We start from the raw sequence: 22,839 nt of genomic DNA, 5'->3' as shown, positions 1-22,839 counted from the left end.
CCCGCGTATAGAACCACTTGTGTATGTACCCTTCACGAAAGCTTTTATCTCTTACCGACCTATATTTCCCTAGTACAAAAAGGGGGTACACCATTGTTTCACGCACACGCATTACGCACAAAAAAGTTATTTGTTCGTTACAAAAATTAATGAGATTGATTGATTGGTAGAATCATAAGTTTATAATTATCCCTAAAGTGCCTATGTTAAAACGGTCGCTGTCGTTGTGAGTTGCAACGACCATTGTAATCTATTACTCTAAGATTTTACAAATAGTTATGCTTCCTTAATTATTTTTATTATATTTTTTTTATTATATTTTTTATTATATATAAACAACAGTATAACCCTGTGGTTATACTGTTGTTTACAAATGCATGACGTCAGAGCACAGATAATCTATCGGCCAAACATGGCCGACAGTGTTTTCACCTGTCTAAGAAAAATATTTTTTTAAATTAAAGTTTTACGGTTTTTAGGGCGCAAAAAAATATAGTGTTAATTTTTTTGATATAATAGGACAAATATTAACCATTTAAGACCAACTTAAAAAAAATGTCAAGTAGCCTATTCTTTGTGTACCTACTTCTAAATGAGTTTGTTAAACGAGCGCGATAACAGCATTGCGCGATATTAATTTTATACTGGGTGCGTATTTTGTAAGTGCATGCGGTGAATGGCCGCTGCAACATGCACCGACTCGGTCGTTGCCTGTTATCCTTGAGCGTCTATCCTTGCGCAGGACGATGCGTCACAAATAACCTCTTATGATGATTTGCTGCCCTGGTGTGTCACAGGATATTTTGTCCCTTTGGGACTATGACTATTATCCTCCTAAGGGATATATATATATATCTGCTGCAAAAACAAACAACAGCTAGGCATTTAGAGGAAAGGATGCAATAAATCTCAGTTATAAATAGTAGGTAAATAGCCTAAAATGCACCTTTTAAATGCAAGTTGTGAACCATACCATCTAATTTAATAATAGTACATACTTAATTTGAAAAAAATCAAAGGCTTTTCTTTGTTTGTGTTTTTTTTAGTGTTGAAAAAATAGTAATTTGTGTTTTATTGAACTGTGGTCAAATAGTGGCGAATTTTGCGCGAGATGAGGTGTATACTTATATGATTTTATGTATGCGATTACCCCGCGATAAAATATTATATTGAATTAAAAAATGTAAAGTAAACCTACAACAAAATTGACACAATCGGCGCGCGCAAATCGCTTTCCATAACGCGCACCCACAGCGCGCACCATATTCGCCTCTGTTACACCGAAGCTCAATAAATAATGCACAAAAATACACAAAACAAAGTTCCTTTTGAAAAGTATCAGAATTTTTATCATAAACAATATAATTATTTAGGCGGGCTTTTTCAGATCGAAGAATTCAGTTTACAAAAATACATATGGCGACAAGTTTAGAGAATAAAATTACGTAGGTAATTAAAAAGAACTAAAAACCTGACTGCTAACAAATAGAAGCAGTTACAAGCGGACATAGGAACGGAAATACCTACATACATACATACACACAGGTCAAACACACCCTCCTTTGGGCTTCGCCGCAGTCGGTTTAAAACACTATTGGTAGGTACCTATTGTAATATCATCATACCTACTTACCTAAGACCTACTAAAAAAAACAATGCTAATTTCTTTGGGCAAAGCCCTCTTCATAGGCCTATGCCTTCGTATAAATTATTATGATAACACTTCACGTACGGATAAGATCGTTTTATATCATTAATTATTATTCTATATAGGAAGTGTAGTTCAAACAAACAGCTTTTGCCTAAATATCGCTCCGCAAGACCCCATCCCATGGATAAAATTTAAATAAAAAAAATATAGATTAACAGAAAGCTCAATTAAAAAAAACGTCTAATATAAACATGTTACAAAAGAAAGTAAGTATGAGTTAAGTAAGTCCTATATATTTATAACTCCTTACACTCTTTATTCTCCTGTTAGTTGTTGACGTCATTCCAACAAGCCAGACATCCCTGCGGGACCTCCCAACGCCCAACTCAAACAAACCGAGAAATAGCAGAGCATAGTATAGCCGCCACAATAAGAAAATAAGTTCAGATCGGAACTTCAAAAATTTACTAATATATTAACTTAATTTAATTGTTTCTGAGCGTGCTTTTTTGGAGCCTAATAAAAAAATTAATTCACTACTTGCATTCAAATATGATTCAAATAAATGAGATAAAAGCCCACTATCCAAAGGTAACAAACACCCCTTAGTAGTTTCAACACTATGTGTAGAGCCCCAAGAATCAAGATTCGAGAACAGCTGTGAGTTTGGTGCAGGAAGGGTGCTAGAGCAGAATATGCCAATATGGTTAGAACGAGAACGGACGAACACTTTTCTCGTAAAGTTGATCGCACTCTGCCCCGCAAAAGGCGCAAGAACTTAAAATTGACAACCATACTTATTGTAGTGAATTTGAATATTTTATAGTCATACTTTTATTATTATGGAAGTAGGTAGGTAGTTGGTGTAAATAAATAAAGAGCTGCACTACGCATAAATTAATTACAGTGTTTGCTAACTGTGATGCTGTGACGTCAACAACGCGAGTCAACTAAAGTCTATTCACTAACTTAGTGTCGCTACACCCGCAGGCGCATTTATTAAGTATATTATTTTTCACTGTGTTTGTTTAATAATGTGTTTCTATTCTAAGAATAATATAGAATACCTACTATATACTTCATGTTTATTGTATTAAAAAATAAATAAATAATAAACACTTGTTGGGTAGCGACACTATGTTAGTGAACAGACTTTAAAACGGATGCGCTTAATAAATGCATGTCAACCATCGATGTAGCCAACAGCCACAATTTGGTTTAGCACAGACTGATTGAAAACTGCTTAAGGATTTTTCTGACGAACAATTAAGTATTATCGCCTTTATCCGATTCGAATAAATCTGCCAATAGATAATGTCCAAACGTAAGGAAATATTTGTTTCAACTTTCATTTGTTTTTATTTATTTAACTGTTAGTAAAGTAATTAACATAGGTGATCCGCTCGCGGTTAAGATGCGGAAGGATCTGCGAGCCCACTGCACTATTATCTCAATGGAACCCGTACCATTATGTAATTAGTGGTTACGACCCTCAGCTGTGAGGACTGCAATGCAGAGAAAGATAAGATTTTTATGCAATACACGATTCGTGCGGCTCTTGCTGCGATGTGTGATCAGATTTATTGTTCCAGAGAGCTTTCAACGAGCTTTCTACCTCGTGACCTCTATTTACCCGCTGCGATCCGGGTACGTTCCCGCGCCAGTGCCGGCGTTGTCGCTAGCCGCTTTCTCCTTCTGACGAGCTTTTTAGGAACCCTCCTCCGCGAACGAGAGATAACAATATGATTTCTCTCAGTCTTTCATTAAATTATGATAACTTTGCCTTTTTGAAGGTCGAGAAATTTCATAATTAACTAGCTGATGCCCGCGACTTCGTCTGCGTGGATTTTGGTTTTTAAAAATCCCGTGAAAACTCTTTGTTAGTAGGATTTGGAAGCAAGCGGCATCGTGGCGGTTTAGTCGTTCCTTTTTCTAACCGACTTAGTAGGCCAGTTTTTAAATCGCCACGATTTAGAAATGCAATTCCTTACAGCATCAGGGTTGAAGAGTTGGGTCCATTTCCGTTGAGCCGAGATAAAAGGCAGACAAATAGAGACACTATTGATATGGATTAACAAAGTTATTTATTTTTGGTCCATTCTAGTATGTTCCGCCGTCCGTATGACAACCACCACCTCAACTGCGGCACCACAAACAACATCGACGCCCGCTACGATGGCCTACAGTCCCGAATTGCCGACAGTTCCGCCACAAGTCTGCGCGGAAGCCACCAGTACTATCACGCCGCTGGGAAGACTGCGCAGCGCTATGAGAGACAGCAGCTACGTGCAGAAGAATGTCTTGGACGCTTTCATTATATTCTACACCGATGAGCATTTGGTAAGAGCCTAAAACTACGACAAGAAAGCCTCCGTTTTGCCGTCGCAAGTCTGCGAGTGCGTTGCAGCAATTATACCAGTGCTACGGGCTACTACCAAGCCACGATACCCTACTACGTACTAACTTTTGTTCTACTATGCAGCGTATTTTTTTCAATTTAAGGTAGAGGTAGCGATAGTTTCGAACTGCCGAGAATTATTAAGTATCGTTGCAAATCTGTAGTAGTCACGCACCGTTGGCATATTATTTATCATCTACTTATTTACTTAAATTTTATTTAAAAATATTTAACGTGTATCAACCCAATTTCATTTAATAGAGTTAATTTTTAATGCTAACCAAAATTTTCGTTACAACAGAGTGAAGAGCCATCAGCGGATGAACGCAGATTAGAATACTTCAGCGGTTGGGACGGCCCCGGCACTGCTGTGGTGCTGGCGGACGGCGACGCGGTGGTCTGGGTGCCGCCCGGCGAGGCGCGGCGTGCGCGCGCCGTGCTCTCGTGCGCATGGCACGTGGTCGACGTCGACAACCTCAGTCCGACCGACGGCATCGCTGAATGGATCATTGTACGCACATCTATCCATTAATTGCACGTACTTACATGCATGCTTTTTGAATTAGAGCATTAAGTTATAGTAGCCTAGTAGTTGGAAGAAAGGGTCGAGACTCTTTACTGGTTGGAACGGCTCTGGCACTGATGTGGTCCTGGCAGACGGCATTGTAGTGGTCTGGAACCATAGGTGTCGGCGGATGAAAGCGATGCGCTGCACCGTGAGCATGGTACGTGATCGACGCAGACAATCTCAATCCGACCGAGCATCGCTGAATAAATCAAATCAAATCAAATGGTTTATTCAAAATATGTAATAAATTACACTTTTGAATGTCAGTTGTTGCACTTGTAAGATGACATTATAGTGGTGATAATTTTTACGCGAACTTAAAAACTAAAGCTACGAGGGTTCCCAACGCGCCCAGGTCTGAGAAGAGCCCACAACAAACTCAGAATACATCATGGTAAGTAGGTAGGTATAATACACACACATTCACACATCATCACAGTTAGGCAGCTGTATGCTTCCAGAATTAGAAGTCATAGTGAACATTTTGAACACGTTGGCCGATGGTCAAGATTCGCGACTCTTTACTGGTTGGGACTGTTTATTATTTTTTCGGCTAAGTACACCTAAACTGTATCTAGTCAACCAATATGAAATTAAAAGACCATGTCATATTATTTGACCCAAACAGAAGTACGCGCCGCGTAGCGCTCGCATCGGCGCTGACGCTCGGCACACCAATAACAACAAATGGGAGGCGTTGTATAACATCCTGCAACGGGAGGGTATGCAGCTTTTCGCCATTCCGACCCTTCTCGACCATCTGTGGAATGAGGAACTCGACCCGGAGAAACGAAGACCGGAAGTCAATAGAGTCGTGGCTAAGTTGCACAATTCCTCGTATACAGGTAAGTGTACCTTTATGCTGGAGGCATATTTGTGACGCTGTATGCGCAGAATTTAACATACCTATATTTTCAATCATGAAATTTATTCATCATGATCAACTACGGTGACCAACCCATCGCCGGCTCACTAGTCACTGCAGAGCACGAGTCTCCTCTCGGAGAAGGGTTTGGCCATAGTCTACTACGCTGACCATGTGCGGATTGGTAGACTTCACACACCTTTGAGAACATTTTGGAAAGCTCTCAGGCTTGCAGGTTCTCTCAGGATGTTTTCCTTCACCGTTAAAGCAAGTGATATTTAATTACTTAAAACGAACTCTGAAAAGTTAGAGGTGCGTGCCCGGGATCGAACCCTCGGCCTCCGTTTAGAAGGTATTAGGACGTCCCTAACTAGGCTATCACAGCTTTTCTAATGCTACTACTATTAATCAAACAGGTATGACATGGCGTCAAAAAGTTGACCTTGTCCGCAATGAGCTCCGAATAATTGGTGTTGAAGCCATGGTGGTGACTGCATTAGACGAGGTGGCCTGGCTCCTCAACGTGCGCGGGAGGGACCTGCCCTATGCGCCACTCCTGAAGGCCTTCGTCTTCGTCAGTATGCGAGAGGTGCGCGTCTATGCGCCGCCAGGGAAGCTCTCTATGCCAGTGCGCGAAGCTCTCGCCGTGTACAACTGCTTTGCTAACTCTAACAACTGCACCAGGTAAGTGCATCGAGATGTCGATACAACGGAAGCCTCAATAAGTAAGATCATTCCGCTATCCGTCTGTGTGTGGAATCAATTTTCCCTTACTATATCGTTGAATTTGTGTACTCCACTTTGTTTGTGGGTTTTTTAGAATAGAATAGAATAGAATAATGTTTATTCGAGGTATATAGGTGGTACATGGTGTAGGCAATATCGTCCTGTACAGCAGTGCAACACCTCGAACAGGTAGGCCACTCAGCTTGTGTTGAGACGTCGGGCCCCTCAGACACAAACCTCTAGAGCAAATATCTGAGGTACCAGATGCCCCAACGCTGATTTTCAGTGACCGCCTTTTAAATATTACCTAAACGTCAGTGGCATAGAATATATAAAGTTGGCGAGTAAATGGATAAATAAAATAAAATAAAGTGTTTACAGTTTTTAAATTTAAAGTGATATAAAAGAAGAAATAAGAAATAATACATTGAAATAGATGTTGTAAATTGTAAGAATAGGAAAATTGTACGATAGTTTTTTTTTTTTTTTGTAAGTATAATAAAGAAAAAATAAAATAAAATAAAATAGCTCGCAAGGAGTGGATGAGAAAGTAAAGTTTGGTAAGATAAATAAATTTTGACTAAATCTGTAACTTTTGAATATTTAAAAGATGTTTTTTGAATTTTACTTTAAAAGCGCCAGAAGTCTGAAGGTTTCTATAAGGTGGAGGAAGGTTATTCCAACATTTCGTTGCATTATACTTAAAACTACCTCTGAAAGCCGCAGATGCATGACGCGGCATAAGGATTAAATATGCAGCTGCCCTGGTATGGTGAGTGGTATGAATATCACTTGCCCACTGCAGTTTATGGTATAGATACTGAGGAACTTTGTATTTTATAACCCCAAATAATAAAACGGCAAAGTGTAACTGTCTCCGGTACTCCATTTTCATAACTCCAGCATTATTTAAGAATGGCGTGACGTGAGTACGGGGTGGTATTTGAAAACAGTAACGAGCGCAAGCATTTTGTACCCTTTGGATAAGATTCTTAGTGCGAGCTAGTAATCGTGGACCGATGACAATGTCTGCGTAGTTCAGCTTAGATAAAACTAAAGATTCACATAGTTGAATGCGCACATCTGTTTTAATAAAAGGTCTTATTCGATACAAGACCTTGAGACGGTAAAAGCAGTTTCTTACTGTGTTAAGTACATGCTTTTCAAATCGGAGATTTTCGTCCATTATCACACCAAGATTACGTGCCTCAGTAACGCGTTCAATGTCTTCGCCTTGTATTTTTACGGTAGGCCTTTTACCAGAAATTTTTTGTATTTGAATTTTTGTTCCAAGGATGAGATATTTGGTTTTAGTTGGATTTAACACCAAGCAGTGAGACTCTGACCATTTGGCTATGTTGCTTAGATCTTCGTTTAGCTTATCCATAGCTTCATAGGTCTCATTTGGTGCAAACGATATATAAATTTGTATATCATCCGCATACATATGATAATGACAATGACGGATCGATTTAATGACGTCTGCGCAGTATAATATAAATAATAGGGGACCTAATATGGAACCTTGAGGCACACCTCTAACTACTGGTTTGTATTGTGAATTAGAGGTAGAACCGTCATCATGTTTTAACTCTACTGTTTGAATTCTGTTACTCAAATAACTAGCAATCCAATTTACAGCTTTTACAGGGCTAAGACCATAATATTGCAATTTGGCTAAAAGGAGTGGCACATTAATTGTATCAAATGCACGTGAGTAGTCCAGCAATACAAGTATCGTGCCCTGTCCTGCGTCTTGTGCACTTAAAATGTCGTCCACTACATCGATTAGGGCGGTAGACGTACTGCGATTTTTTCTAAAGCCAGATTGCTTAATAGGCAATATGTTGTTAGATTCAAGAAAATCTGTGAGTTGCTTAATACCTAGGTGTGTTGAATTACCTATACTTACCTACGAATATGAAAGCAACTTAATTAACTAATTTAACGCTTGGCCGGTCAAAAGTTTGTGGTCTTTGGGGGCTCCTATATGCTTTTAATAACTCTTGGTATTCTTACCTAGGTTATTCTATCGTTTTATATTTTATCGTTTAAGGGTAAAGGACTACTCTGAAATATATTCAGACTTACGAAAAGCTACAGAGTCAAAGATTCTCATACCGCAAGAGGGGACTTTCCAAAGAGGCGCATCGGCTGCTATCGCTCAAATTATACCGGTTACTAAACGAAAGTTTCAAACGTCGCCAATACTGTACCTGAAGGCGCAGAAAAATCAAGCGGAGATAATGGGGATGCATAAGGCACACCTACGTGATGCTGTAGCCATGTGTACCGTCCTGAGTTATATGGAGGTCGTGGTAAGACGATTTAAATAAATTTAGTTACAGCAATATTTTATAAAATTATAATCGTGTGATTAAAAAGTAACTATTCTAGATTCGTTAAGGTAGACATTCGAGCCGCGCGTATATATGGCTGGCGCCACGTCAGTGACACCGCAGCCGTCACTCGAGCGCAGCGACACTGACGCCGGTGTACATAAATGTCGCTGCGCTCGAATGACGTCCCTACATTTGCATCTGACGCCTGACGCTCTGTCACGGCGTAACTGACGTCACTAGGCGCTCGACTCGAAAGTAGGACTCTGATGCAGAAGGATAATATATTTTATCGAAAGTCTGTCTGTCTGCCGTGCCGTGAAGAGTTATCTGTTCACGGCCGTGAAGAGATAACTCTTCAGGGCCCATCCATTTAACCGATTTTGATGGATACAGATAGTTAGCTGAGGCTGAAACGGACATAGGCAACTTTTTGCCCAGGAACAGAGTTCTCGCCTGGTATATACACGCCGACAAAGTAGCGCGTACCTATATCATATTGGAATACTTTTAGGGGAAATCTGGCTTAAACGAGATATCAGTGGCAACGAAGGTGGACATAACTCGCGGCACGCAGGCTGGCTACGTCGGCTTGTCCATGCAGACGCGCGTCGCCTTCGGGCCTAGCGGCGCGGACCCGGAGTACAGGGCTATCAGCGCCAGCAACAGAAGGATATTCCCTAACTCCACGCTTGTTATACAGTCTGGAGGACAATACTACGGTACAGTATGCGATTTTTTCATACCTTTGGCAATCTTCGCTGTACCTACCTACTATTGGATATTTTAGCCAAGGCTCCGGATAGGCAAAGCTCACATTATACTAATCTTTATGCGTAGTTTAATAAAAAAGTGAAGAGAAATTCACAAGCTTGTGTGTATGGCATGCGCGTACGGCACAGCTTCGAAAGTCATTAGTCACTGGTGCGGTGATTACGCACCTTTGGTCAAAACGACACCTACGAACATGCTTCATAACATAGCGGTCCATTACCACTTCTGGTAATGGTCTTTCTATACAAGTTGTTGATTTGAGCTTATAACTAATGCAAATGGAAGAACTTCAGCCAAACTGAGGAAAGAATTTTTGTTTATGGCAGACAAGGTAACCCGTCCCGGTTTTACTCGGGTGGAATAATTGTGAAAATCCTTCATTATGTGGATCTACATTACAGAGAAAGCTTACATGCAAATTCTCATTCCTATACCCAGCGATTTGAGCTTTCGTTGATACGACAATAGGTAAATACATACATCTCTGAAATTAATAATGTAAACTAAGTAAGTAATAAAATTGTAGAAGGTACAACGGCAGTAACGCGGACTTTACACTACGGGATACCTACACGAGAGGAACGTAAGGCATACACGACCGTGCTGCGCTCGCTGGCGGCGTTGTCTATGCTGCAGACACCGGCCACGCTACCAGCGGCGCATACAGACCCAATCGCTAGAGCACCTTTGTGGGCCTTCAGGCAAGACTATACCCAGCCTACTGGATACGGGATGGGAGCTGCTTTAAACAGGAAAGAGGGTAAGCAAGTATCGCAATGCTTTGGTGTCATTTTTGACGCTACCAGAGGTCACAGAGGCACATAGTGACGATGACGATACCAGAGGCACCTAGTGATCATGTCAACATACATTAGGTATATACATTCAGCTCGAATAGCACTTCGGCCAAAAATATTAAAAACGCCTCTCTTTCTGCCGCGTAACACTTATACATCTCTCTCTGTCTCTCTCTCATAAACAGTACGAGAAGGTTCTTTTGGCACTTGAATGACATTGATGGGGGGCGCTGTTGGAGATCAGAGGCTTAGACTATTCAAACAAGAACAAAGGGGATACTTGACGGCAACGTTAGTTCCGATTTTCGCCACGCACCAAAAGAGCCTTGTCGCACTGTACCTAAGTTACGGAAGTGCAGCCTCCAAACGGGCGCGTCCGGCGCCACTGTGGTAGATATTCTCCGATCATGTGACCAAGTGAGCACGGCTTTTAAAAAACCTTTCAAAATATTTTGTTTTTTCAGATCCAGTTGTAATTGACTACAAGCAAGATATCAATTTGCATCCGTTTAGAGAAGGCTACTTCATCACTTGCGGTAAGTTATATTTTACCTAACTAGTTTATAAAAGGCGCCCTACGCTTCCTAAACCAGTGAGCAAAACTCGTTTTTGCTCACTGCTTTAGGAATAGGGGCTGGTTGGGCGTTCCCTCCCCGATTGCCATCTCGACCTGTCGCGTGTTACATATAGTCGGGTTTTAGTTTTTAAACTGTCTTGTTTGATGCACCTACTTATATTTTATTTCAGAACCGACTTGGTATGAAATGGGAAAGTATGGGGCGAAGTTAGGGAATGTTCTGGAAGTGGTACCACGGCCTGGGGGATACCTGGGCTTCCAGGAAGCGACGCTCATACCTTACGAATACAAATTGATTGACAGGAACGCACTGACAGAGTATGAGGTAAGAAAGACTCGACTACAGTACCCAGCAGGAAATATTGTACATTGACCTTTAGAAAGAAAAAGGCGTCCGTAGAGCGTTGTCTCTGTCGTTGAGGCCGGCAAAGCGTTACATAGGTATTAGTGACAGAGACAACGCTCTACGAAGCCGAAATCTCTTTCTAAAGGTCGATGTACAATATTATCTGCCGGCTACTGTACCTATTTTTTTTTCTTTGAAAGAGATAAGTTGTCCGTGTGCATAAAATTAATAGATCTATTATCCAATTAGGTACCTATTTAATCAATAATCATTTAATTGGGTATGGTTGGAAAGGTCCCATAAAAGTTCTGGATCCAACTCCTTAATCCTGATGCTGCAGGGTTACTGCATTTACTATAGTAGAGTGTTGTCTTTGTCACTCACACCTATGTGGTGTGAGTGACAGAGACAACGCACTACAAAGCCGAAATTCTTGCCGGCTTGTAGATAGTAAGTTCAGATCTCTGTTTTTCAGATCAATTGGTTAAACGCTTACAATGAGCGAATAAGGAAGATAGTAGGTCCAGAGCTGAAAGACCAGGGACTTACCGACGTCTATTACTGGATGATGAACAAAACTGTCCGCGTCGAGTCGCCCAGAGATAAGATGAACAGCCCAAACTTCGCCTCCTCTCATACTGTTGGTTTTGAAATTATTTTAGCGCTAGCATCTGTGGTCTTCACTTTCGATCGCTATGTTAATTATTATTAACAGGGGTAAAGTTAATTAATTATTATTATAATTTATAAGTATAATCCGTAAATCAATGTCCGCGACAGGTTGAGATAAGATAATATGAGGGTTGAGTATGACCCGAGGGGATGCCCCGCACACCCGCGCTCGCACCGGGTTAGCGCGGGGGCTGTACGGGTGCGCGGGGCGTTCGCGTTCCCTTCCCAATTGCCATCTCGACCTTTACGAAAATTTTATTGTGCGTCGTTTTCCTTTCGTGACTTTCATCAGGGTTTACGTAGAAAAACTATAAATAAAGGTGAAAATAAGTACTTATTTGTCGCATGCAGCGTTCGACAGACAGGACAATTTTTTGTCGTGGACTGTGGATGCGTATTTCTTCAATAATTACCTACTTGCCTAAGTAAGTAGGTATACTATTTAATTTTAGTTTAAAATAAGTATAATTATCAATGTTACTAAATTATAGTTTAATAGATAGGCATACAATACAATAAACCAGCTATAAAATAGGTCCTAAGGACCAAGAAATCAAATACGGGGCAGTTTCACATTTTAAGATTTGTTAAAAAAAACTAGATTTTAGATAGGTAAATATTACGCACCGATAACTGTACAAACGAGTAGGTATTGTTAACAAAGCTGTTAATATTATTGTAGCGCAGACAGTATATTATGAAAACCTTTAGCCATAACAGAAGTTAGTTTGGTTTGAATTTCAGATCTGTCAATTTGGTTTAGTAGAGATTGGTACTGATTCTGAGCACAACCTAATTTTAGAGTATTCGTATGCTCTTCTTACTAATGTAATATGAAAAGGACAGACACAGTTTGACAGTTTTAAATTTAATTTTTAGATGTTAAAAGTTAAAACCCGTGATTTTAGCGCGCAGTCCAACTGTTTAAATTTGTATTGTGCACAAAAATTTAGTCTCTAAATGTGAAAGTCATGTTCTGTTCCTTTTCTAGCATTGTTAAAAAGAAAAGGATGCAATTACTCTAAATTTAGTTTAGAGAAAGACAACGGAATCGGTGCCAATGTTTATAAATGAACTACTTTGCACCAATGCAATGTAAATGATATGAAAATATTTACTAAAAGTGCCTACTAATATAGGTATTATTAAGATGGTTTAAATGCACCGAGTGCCTTATTAAATACTATGTAGTGTGTATATTGCTTTAATTATTACCAGACAAAATATAGTTTAAGTACATAATAGTATTAAATTTAGATAATATCTATTATTTGAATTGTCTGCCAATTCGCACTAGGCCAGCGTGGTGGACTATTGACAAACCCTTTTCATTCTGAGATGAGACTTGTTCTCAGTAGTGAGCCGGCGATAAATGATGATGATGCTTATTAAATTATATACTTACTCAAATCCCCCCTCCCCCGAAAACCCCCTGGCCCCTGTTATTTATATTTCAGGGTCCTTGAATTTTGTTTAAAAATTAGGTATTATTATTACTTACTTAATTACCTACTTTGGAAGCAAGATAAATTAATTACCTATAATAATTATTAATCCTAACCCTTATTTAGGTAAATACCCTAAGAAACTAGTATAAAAATGCTTGTTAATTTGCCTTAGTAAATACAAGTAAATAAAATTATTATATAAAATTCAGTGTTATCTATCCTTAATCTTCTTAAATATATAAAAGGATTGTCTGACTGACTGATATTTCAACGCACAGCTCAAACTACTGGACGGATTAGTATTTTTCAAACTCACAATGTATAGCGTGCAAAACTCGGGTCTATGCCCCGCATACGACGCGGCATTGACTCTGAGTGGCCTAGTAATGCAACGTTCGTTGACCTCTAGTGTCAGTCAGCAAATGTTTTAGTGCTTATCAATACTTATAATAAATTTGTAATATAACTTTTACAAAAGGTTGGATTTTTTTAAATATTTTTCGCGTTCTTTTTTATGGTATCATTATGGTCTCATATCGGCAATCATCAGTAGGTACTATCACCTTTTTTCGTCTTTGCTAGTGTTCTGATTATATTATAATAGCTTTAGTTTATATAATATTAATGTCTAAGCAATAAGTACCACACATGTACCTACCTTGTAAAAGTAGATGCTTCGGTTGTTGTTAACATTGACATAGAATAGTACTATTAAAAATGAAAGTGTAAAATAAAGTGATCTGTAATTTGAGGTAACTCACACGATAGCGTGGTGGGACTTGAATTTTCAGTGTTACTACAAAACGATATTTTGCGACACTGATATAGAATTCTCACTCCGCTAATACGATTAAATAGCAAGCCTTTTACGACGTAATAAAGTGCAATTCAGCTCGCCAGCACTGCGGTCTAAAGTTTAACAAAATATGCTTCTCTTTCTTTCGCATAAATTGGGTATTCGACTCCAATTTTTTTATTACTTTTAAACTAGAATAAAAATAATGACGTAAACTGAAAAAACTAATTAAATCGCTCAAATAACAAAAAAGTTATAAGCATTTAAATATTTCTGATTAGACAAAGATAACGATACAGCAGTTTGACGTCACACTGCCATAGTAGCTTCGTGCGGTTTCATACAAATTTTCGTTTTGCGAGAAAGGGATAGAAGACCCTCCAAAATTAAAATGCCTGTAACTTTGTAAATCTTTGTTGGGTTTTAATATTTTTTTCAGTATAGTCATTATTTTTATCCTAGTTAATAAAGTAATAATATTTAATTTATTAAATTCAAAAGTAAATACCCAATTCTTATGAGATCGAAGGGAATCGGGAGCCGCCGCGCCGCACCGCGTCTCGGATTACGTGACCAAGTGAGCCTGGTCCTGTTTTATTTCACGCTGGACCATGGACTGTTGCTGGTTGCATACCTATATAACGTGCACGGGACAGGAGAGGATTTCTTGAACTACTATTGGATTGGACGGGACGTTCTAATTATCCAATAGTAGTTCAAGAAATCCGCCCGTCCCGTCCCGTGCACGTTACGTATCTAATGACCCGTAGATTTCAAAATTATCTAACATTGAAAACCTTTTCGTAGTAACACCGTAAATTTTTATTAAGTAGATACTGTACGCGGCAGGAAGAAATGTACATCAGCCTTTAGAATGACATTTCGGCTTTGTAGAGCGTTGACTCGGTCACTCATACCTATTTATGACGTTTTGTCGGTCTCAACGACAGAGACAATGCTCTACTAATCTGCTATCTCCTTCTAAAGGTCAATATACATTACTTTCTGTCGCGTACTGTAAGTATATTTTATCTTAAGCAAATAGTAGATGCTTTAATTGTATACTGTTTGCATCACTGCCAATGTCAACATATCACGTATAGTAACGAAGTGCAATAAATAAAATTAATGTTAAATTTATATTGTGTTCTTTATTTACATTGGTCCGTACAGATTATATAAATTAGCGTCTACTCGTAGTTTACATGAACCGATTGACGAATTATCAAAACCATTTACTCGCTAGGTCTAATGTCTTATACCTTGGTGGAAACGAGACACCGTACACCGCGTTTACACCAAGGTCTAAAACATGTACTCTACATAGTATGCATTGTTGCCCTTTTTCGTTAACACCAAAAAACTTACAACCAAACCAAAGATAGTACAATAAAATTAAATGGCTCTAATCTCTACTATCTTTTAAGTTTAACACGGGAGAGAATTGGTATCATCATCATCATCGCTAAGCGATACACGTCCACAGCTGGACATAGGTCTCTTGTAGGGACTTCCACACACCACGAGGTGCATTCTAGAATCCTTGGAGTCCAAGTCTATCGGTATTTAACTATGTGCCCTGCCCATTGTCACTTTAGGCTTCAGCTTCGCAACCCGTTGAACTATGTAAGTGTAACATAGATTGACCAATATTTTGTACCACAACTTGTTAGTGGCACCGAACAAGTCTCCGCACCACTCCGCTTAATGATTAGCCACCCTTAGGCTTAATTTACACTGAAAGGGAATGGAATTAAAAAGAACAATCTTAGCTGTTTTCAACAATAATATAGCAAATAAATAACGGGATAGGTGCTTATTAATTATACAATATTAATAATATTCATTTCAGTCTTTCAATCATACTTTATGATGATTAGTTAACTTATCGTAAATATATTATACTTAGATGATATAAAATATAAGTAATTTTAATACTTAATCAAATTTCAAGTTTTGCAAAAAGATTTTCTACTTTTGTTATCTGTGATTCATAGGTAAAATAAATGGTGCTTGAAGTAAGCAATGATGTAGGGTATCTTAGATAAAACGCTTTAAATTGAAAAAACATGCTATGCCTAGCTGCTATAGTGGCCACTATAACTCAGATGTCCATTGTATCGCATCAGAACCATTAATCGAATGGCAGCTGAGCTTTATACCGATAAGGTAGTGTGTGTGTATGTCGTGTGTTGTATATCCTGACCACAAATCGTGCCGTGTGATGGGTCGTACATAATACTCGCCCTACATGCTACGACATTTCTAAGTTTTTAAACGCTAATCTTACAAGCTTGAAACAACGTTCCTAAGTTCAAAGCCGCCGACTACACGCCGCTGGCTTTGTTAAATAGCCTATTTTCAATAGATATAAACATAGATCATGACGTCATACGTCGTTTTGCATAACAAAGGTAAAAGAAATAATATTTTTTAATAATAAAACATAATATTAAATGAATTTATTTGATCAACATGTAAGCGTATAAATCGTACATATAAATTACCTATTAACCTCTTTAATACCTTAAAAATAAATAAGACTAGTCAAATATCTTATTCTGTCCACCATTCATTGTATTTCTAACACGAAACAGGGTGCGAGAGGGTAAAAGAAAAGCGAATGAGTGATCTTAATTAAGGTAGGCTTCCAAGATCGGCGACAAGCGGCAGCGACTGGCGACAGCGACAAGCGACCGTGCAGTTGACCGCAAGCGACCTATTGGTTCCTATAGATTTTCTATAACTTTATAATATAAAGATATTATATTCCCGGTAGATACGGTGACACTGCCGCTGCGTCAGCCTTATTGATTGTCAATTGTTGAATTCATGATTCATCAGGTCATTGCGATAATCTAAATATATAAAAGGAAAAAGTGACTGACTGACTGACTGATCTATCAACGCACAGCTGAAATTTGTAATGCAGATAGCTATTATGACGTAGACATCTGCTAAGAAAGGATTTTTGAAAATTCAATAGGGGTTTGATATTTGTGTAGTCCACGCAGATGAAGTCGCGAGCATAAGCTAGTTTTATCAATAAAATCATACTAAGAATATAATATCCCCTATATTATATGCTTATAGTATGATTTTATTGATAAAATGTCGCGATGTCACCCATTAGTATAGTATATTATCTATGGGTCATAGGATAGTTTGAAAACGCTTCAAGTCCAAGATGTAAACTGAAAAAATCTTTTTGGACTTGAGAATATAGCGAATTCTGTATTTAATTATGTCGTACAAAAGTATCCAATTGACTCGGAAAGCTTTGTAAGCAATAGTAAGCTATTCTAACAAGGCAGTTTGTCTGTATATGTGTGTGTGTGTATGTTTTCATCTTCTGAGATCCACCATTTCCACGGGCGCAGTCTCGTCTACCCGTATGTGAGTAACAGGCTGGAAATAACAAATATTAAGTACATTATTTCAAATCTTTTTGAAGTGAAAATTCTTGATGACTCAGACATTTTTTGGATGGAAGAAAAGTTCAAACGTCACTTCCGCCAAAAATGACCGCAAAATAGAACCGCTATTTTGAGGCCACCATCTTTTATCGAGACGATTTAAACAAATAGTTAATGCCATAGATTAAAAGCTCATTTTTTTTCTTATAAATGATAAAATCTTTAGCAGACTTATTTTCAATAAGGAATTAGTTAAAGTTCGGAGTCGTGGACATTAAAAAATAATTAAAAAAAACTATTACACTCAAAAATTTGTTTTGACCAAAACAAAGATGAAAGTATAAAATCAAAATCACCAACAAAACTGCTTTCAATCACTTGTAGTACCTTTTTACTTGAGTCTCATGTTTTGAGAAACACTGGTAAATAATCATTTCAAATTTCACTTGCTTTGATGGTGAAAGAAAACATCATGACCTACATGCTTGACTTTTCCATAATGATCTCAAAGGTGTGTAAAGTTTGTCAATCTGCACTTGACCAGCATGGTAGACTATGACCAAACATTTCTCATTCTGAGAGGAGAGCCATGCTTAGTAGTGAGCGAACGCTGGGTTAGTGACGATGATGACGATTATCAAATGTTACTTACATAAAACAGGGGTGGATCGTTGGGGTGCGGGTGGAATCCACTTTGTCTGCAGTTAGTTATGTACTGCATGCCGTAGTCCGGCGTCAGGGCGAAATATCCAGTCCTATAAAAGATAAGTATACAATACAATACCTATAACTGTAAAAAACTAGCGAAAATGCATGTCTTAAGAATGTCAATTGACAGAACTAAAAATCAAGTAATTTTTCACGGGAAATATTGTAGATGAAAGTGGCGGATAAGCTTGATTGACGATAAGCTGCATCAATCATCATTACAATCTCAATCGATTTGAATTTTTGCTAGCGTCCTGATTACACCCTGTTTTATGGGTTGAGATGCTGGATGTAATGAGTAACTCACTCGCTGTACTTGGGCGCGCACACGATGGCGATGGCCTCGGGCATCATGAGCTGGTAAGAGCACTGCGTGTGCAGGTCCACGGACGACAGGAACGCCGTCTGGGTCGGGTGTGTCTGTAGGTATAACACAAGTTATATGGAATGCGAAATGGAAATGAATATGGATTGCCTTTCCAGCTTTCGGTTTTCCTGCTAGCTATAATATTGGTACCTTCATGGTGAAAAGGCACCTTCTAGGTAAACGCGCTCAGCCTTAGGCGTTGCATTAACACAACGCGATTAAACGATCGACGCAAGCTCATGCGAATTTTACTCTTACAAACGCGCGATTAAACATACTGATCTCGAATAGATGTCCCAATTGGCATTTGCGCGTTGATCGCGTATTCTCGTTCTATTTTCTTTTTTTAAAGAATATTAGCCATGTTAAATGACTAATATTCCTCTTTCCTCTCCAACTAAGCGTCAGGCTTGTGCTAGGAGTAGGTACGACAATAGTGCAACGGGCGGGGTTTGAACCGTCGACCTTTCGGTTTTCAGTCCAGTCCTTTACCGGTTGAGCTCAATAGCCTCAATAGGCTCAAATTATTAATATACATATTTGACGCAAGTACACGATGATCGCGTAATCGTATTGTATTAGGACCACGCCTCAGGCTGCATCATCTCCTACTGTTGGGTGTGATTACAGTCAAGCGCAAGCCTATATATAAAAAAGTACTAACATTTACTTATACGAGTTTAACCTCAAAGTAAAACCACATATTCATGGTAAACTTTTGTTGATCAACAGTTGACAAAACAACAACAAAGTTCCTAAACAATGTTTATTTGTTGTACAGACACCAGTCTGTGTTGAAATATTTTATTTTAGATAGAGCACAAGAAATAAATGGAGGTTTCCTTACATGTATCCAGCCGAGTGTAATGAGGTTATGCTGATCCTGATAGTGGAAGATCTCCTCTTCATTGTTGGTGCTGCAGGAGTCCGGGGTTCCCGTTTGCTTAGGCACTATCACGTGCGTTATCTTCAGTTGGTGCCGCTCCTGGAATAAATACAATTTTATTTTTGATTCCACCAGATATCAGGCGCAATACCGATTACACACAGGAGCGCATTATTGCAAAGTCAATTTTATAGACTTATTGTGGCTTATTCCATTGTACACAATCTCTAAACTAAACTAAAATGGCACGTCTAAATCTATTGCTATCCCTTTCATAATGTTGCTTGCGGAAAAGGATAGCATTAGATTTAGACCTGTTAATTTAGTTTAGTTTAGAGATTGTGTACTAGAGAATCGGCCCCATGTCAAGTTTTATGTTAGAATAAATATAAACTTTTTTTTTAAAGAATATTAGCCAAGTTAATTACTCCCTTTCCCCTCCAATTAAGCGTAAAGCTTGTGTTAGGAGTAGGTACGACAATAGTGCAACGGGTGGGCTTTGAACCGGCGACCTTTCGGTTTTCAGTCCGCTCCTATAACCGTTGAGCTATCGAGGCTCTACTTTTGTTTTTTTTGTTCTCCTTTTAAAAATACTTGGCCACTTGAGCGATGTCATTTCGCTCGTGATCTGTCATCCATACCTACTATTCTATATCAATGACCAGAGTCCTATGAGGACAGTACACAGTAATAACCTAGACCCTAACGCACAACAGACGGAATCGTTTAAGTTCGGTGGTTTCCGAGTGGCCGAAAGGCCCAGAGTGCAGAATGAAAAGAAGATAGACACTAGACCACGATATTCACCAGTATGCCGGCAAGGATGCCGCAGAGCTCGATGTTGCGCGCAGTGTTGGTCGCGGCGATGGCGAGGAAGCGCGCCAGCAGCGCCGCCGGCACCACCACCTGCCGCAGGCGACGCTCCGACACCAGCTGAGGCTCGAAGTCGCTTATGCCCGTGTCCCTGGAAATAGGAATGATGACTACTAGTCAAATCAGCGACTTTTTATGTATTTTATGAAATACATTGAAATGACGTCATAAACATTCGACGTGATTTGAGGTACTTTTTTAGGTAGTTCAATAATAATTTAAAATGTTTAGCAAACTTAAAACTAACATCGGACGTGGATTTGATGAATTTTGGAAGAAATCATTTTAATAACCATTTTAAATTATTTATTAAACTAAAACAGCACGTCAAATCATTGTGACGTCATATGCCAGTGTTTCATAGAGGCTCGCATTTTAAGCGCGTGTTTTTGACGTTTGATAAAAAGATACTTGATTTTACTAGTTGTCAAACAAGAATTTTTTTTTAAAAAGAACAGTTGAAATTTCCATACTGTGGCTTGGAGGGCGGTATGAGCGGCGGGGTGGGATGGTAGCCGGGAGGCGCGCGCGGCGGCTCGCTCGCGAAGTCGTCCGGGTACAGCACGCCATCCACGGGCGGCGCGGACGGGCTCAGCGCCCACTCTTCCTGCAGACAAAACCCATTAAGTGTTGTGGGGCACCCAACAGAAGCTGAGTTCCCCCTTACTCTATATCACTCACTCGTATGGACAAATGAGAAAGGGAAAATCTCTTTTCTTTTTCTTCATTACATTTACAAGTCAGCGCTTAACTGTGATCTCACCTGGTGGTAAGTGGTGATAGAAGCAGTCTTACTTGGAAAGGGTATGGCAGTTAAAGAACTCAAATCCCTTACCCCTTTTATTATTTTTTATCCCTTCTGCAATACAGGTCATTCCTAATGCAGTTAGGAAACTTATTATTTTGATCTAAATTTAATAAATGTCTAAATTTAAAATTCTAAATGTAAGTTAAGTCCCCAAACAGAACAGTTATGAAAAAAGACTGATAGCAAAGGATCAAGAAGAGAGAGAGAGATCAGAGATCACAACAATTTCTAATCACATCACCATCATCATCATCTAACAATAGACGTCCACTGCTGGACATAGGTCTCCTGTAGGGACTTCCAATCACATGCCACACTAAATTATATTGTGTTTCACTCACTGCATTAAGTAAATGAGGTTTAGTTTGACCATCCTGTCTGTTCTCATCAGCTTGAAGCCTCTGGGCCAATTTAGCATCTTCTTGTTCTTGCTTCCTTTTAGCAGCTTCAGCAATTTTTCTATGTTCCTACAGAATAGAAAGAGTCACAACAACAGTCAAAACTCCATGTCAGTGGCATGCAGTTTGTGCTGCTAGAAATACTTACAAAAGTGAATTCTTTTAACAATAATAATAACAATAATTCAAAAGCACTTGTAAAAATTTGAACCAAAATCTATTCTATTTCTGTGTAAATTGTAAAGCGGAAATGTTTAAGTGTGGAAACCAGCCCAGAGAGAAGCTGTACACAAACCTCAACTTCTCAAGAATGCAAGCTACCCTAACAGTACCACCAAATTTTGTATCTGTAAAGCTCAAAAATACAAACCTCATACTCCTTATAATGTGCATGTTCTTTCGCATAATGGTCTAAGAGTTTCTGTTTCAATTTTTCAGCTTTGGGCATGACCTCCTTTAGCATGGTTTGGTTTACTGCTCTCACATCAGGGGGAACTGTGCCGTACTCAGGATGTTTTCTGATCTTTTCCAGGAATAATGTCATGAACTTCAAATACAACATGTAGGCGTTTTCTAGACTACCCTCAGCTAAATAGACATTGGCCATCCTCACCATTTCTAAACCTGATCTGTAATACCTGCAAGAATATAATATTATATGATAGGCTGTTTTCTTGATCACCAAATAATCTTGGCCGAGGAATATTTTTACATTTTGATCTACATACAAGTATTTCCTTTACAAAAACTGTCAAAATAATGATTTTTGGTCTGTTCTTAATAAAAAGGTATTTTAATCATCTGAAAATTTTATCAGCAAGTAAATTGTTGATTTGATCTCTAGTTATGTGAGAAATTCAATTAAGCAGGCATCATGAATTACTAGGTAATCTTCACTTAGGTAAATCTAATTATAGGGTTTATTATATTCTAATGATAACCCATTTTATAAATTGTTATTCTAATTCGCTTATAGGTGTTAAATAATGGAATCAAGTTTTGGAAAATACTATGACTCACAGCCTAAAACATATCACAACAAATCAAGGTTTCAAGGCCTTTTATGATAAATACTACCTTCTTGGTGGGACATTAGGATCAACTTCTACCATAGCTCCAAAGTTAGCGAGCTGTTTCACCCTGGCTGCCGGCTCCAATGATGCAAGATCTAGTGTTCTTTCCCGTTTTTCATTCGACTGCATCTGTGATTGCATTATTATACTTTCGTCTCTCCGTAATTTACTCTGTTCCACAGACGACGTACGAACTTATCGGCCTGAATTTATTTTTAAACGAGAAGATCGTACAATCCTATTATAAAAAGTCGAAAACTATCAAAACAGGAAAACCAATAAATGGAAAAGAAATAAGAATAAGAGAAAAACCAATAACCATAAACAATCTCCATTGACATCACAAATTGACT

At 38.8% G+C, this 22,839-nt stretch overlaps 2 protein-coding genes across 4 annotated transcripts in view; one reads left to right on the top strand and one right to left on the bottom strand.

Moving 5' to 3' along the window:
* Nucleotides 1-15,097, top strand: part of LOC117987226 (xaa-Pro aminopeptidase 1-like) — a 35,271-nt gene extending 20,174 nt beyond the window's left edge. The window contains exons 3-12 of one of the 3 annotated variants that reach the window (XM_069502271.1): nt 3,756-3,991; nt 4,351-4,560; nt 5,246-5,462; nt 5,899-6,166; nt 8,265-8,526; nt 9,062-9,269; nt 9,848-10,081; nt 10,583-10,654; nt 10,866-11,020; nt 11,517-11,888. In XM_069502271.1, coding sequence (XP_069358372.1) covers nt 3,756-3,991; nt 4,351-4,560; nt 5,246-5,462; nt 5,899-6,166; nt 8,265-8,526; nt 9,062-9,269; nt 9,848-10,081; nt 10,583-10,654; nt 10,866-11,020; nt 11,517-11,753 — 2,099 coding nt within the window. In that variant the 3' untranslated portion in view covers nt 11,754-11,888. Of the gene's footprint in view, nt 1-3,755; nt 3,992-4,350; nt 4,561-5,245; nt 5,463-5,898; nt 6,167-8,264; nt 8,527-9,061; nt 9,270-9,847; nt 10,082-10,582; nt 10,655-10,865; nt 11,021-11,516; nt 11,889-12,064 lie in introns of those variants that run through there. The other 2 variants (XM_069502272.1, XM_069502273.1) reach the window with 2 other exon arrangements.
* LOC117987337 (STAM-binding protein-like A) lies at nt 15,089-22,839 on the bottom strand. Its single transcript, XM_034974338.2, has 9 exons — nt 22,491-22,839; nt 21,784-22,051; nt 21,357-21,482; nt 20,681-20,814; nt 20,142-20,298; nt 19,296-19,433; nt 18,389-18,501; nt 18,026-18,128; nt 15,089-17,365 (listed from the first exon to the last, which is right to left on the bottom strand). Exons 1-9 carry the CDS (start codon nt 22,625-22,627, stop codon nt 17,303-17,305), a joined length of 1,239 nt encoding a protein of 412 aa, XP_034830229.1. The 5' UTR covers nt 22,628-22,839; the 3' UTR covers nt 15,089-17,302.

This window comes from Maniola hyperantus, chromosome 12, assembly GCF_902806685.2.
Source record: "Maniola hyperantus chromosome 12, iAphHyp1.2, whole genome shotgun sequence".
Taxonomy (NCBI): domain Eukaryota; kingdom Metazoa; phylum Arthropoda; class Insecta; order Lepidoptera; family Nymphalidae; genus Maniola; species Maniola hyperantus.
The sequence above is the reverse complement of the archived record's forward strand: the minus strand, read 5'-3'. Positions and strand labels throughout refer to the sequence as shown.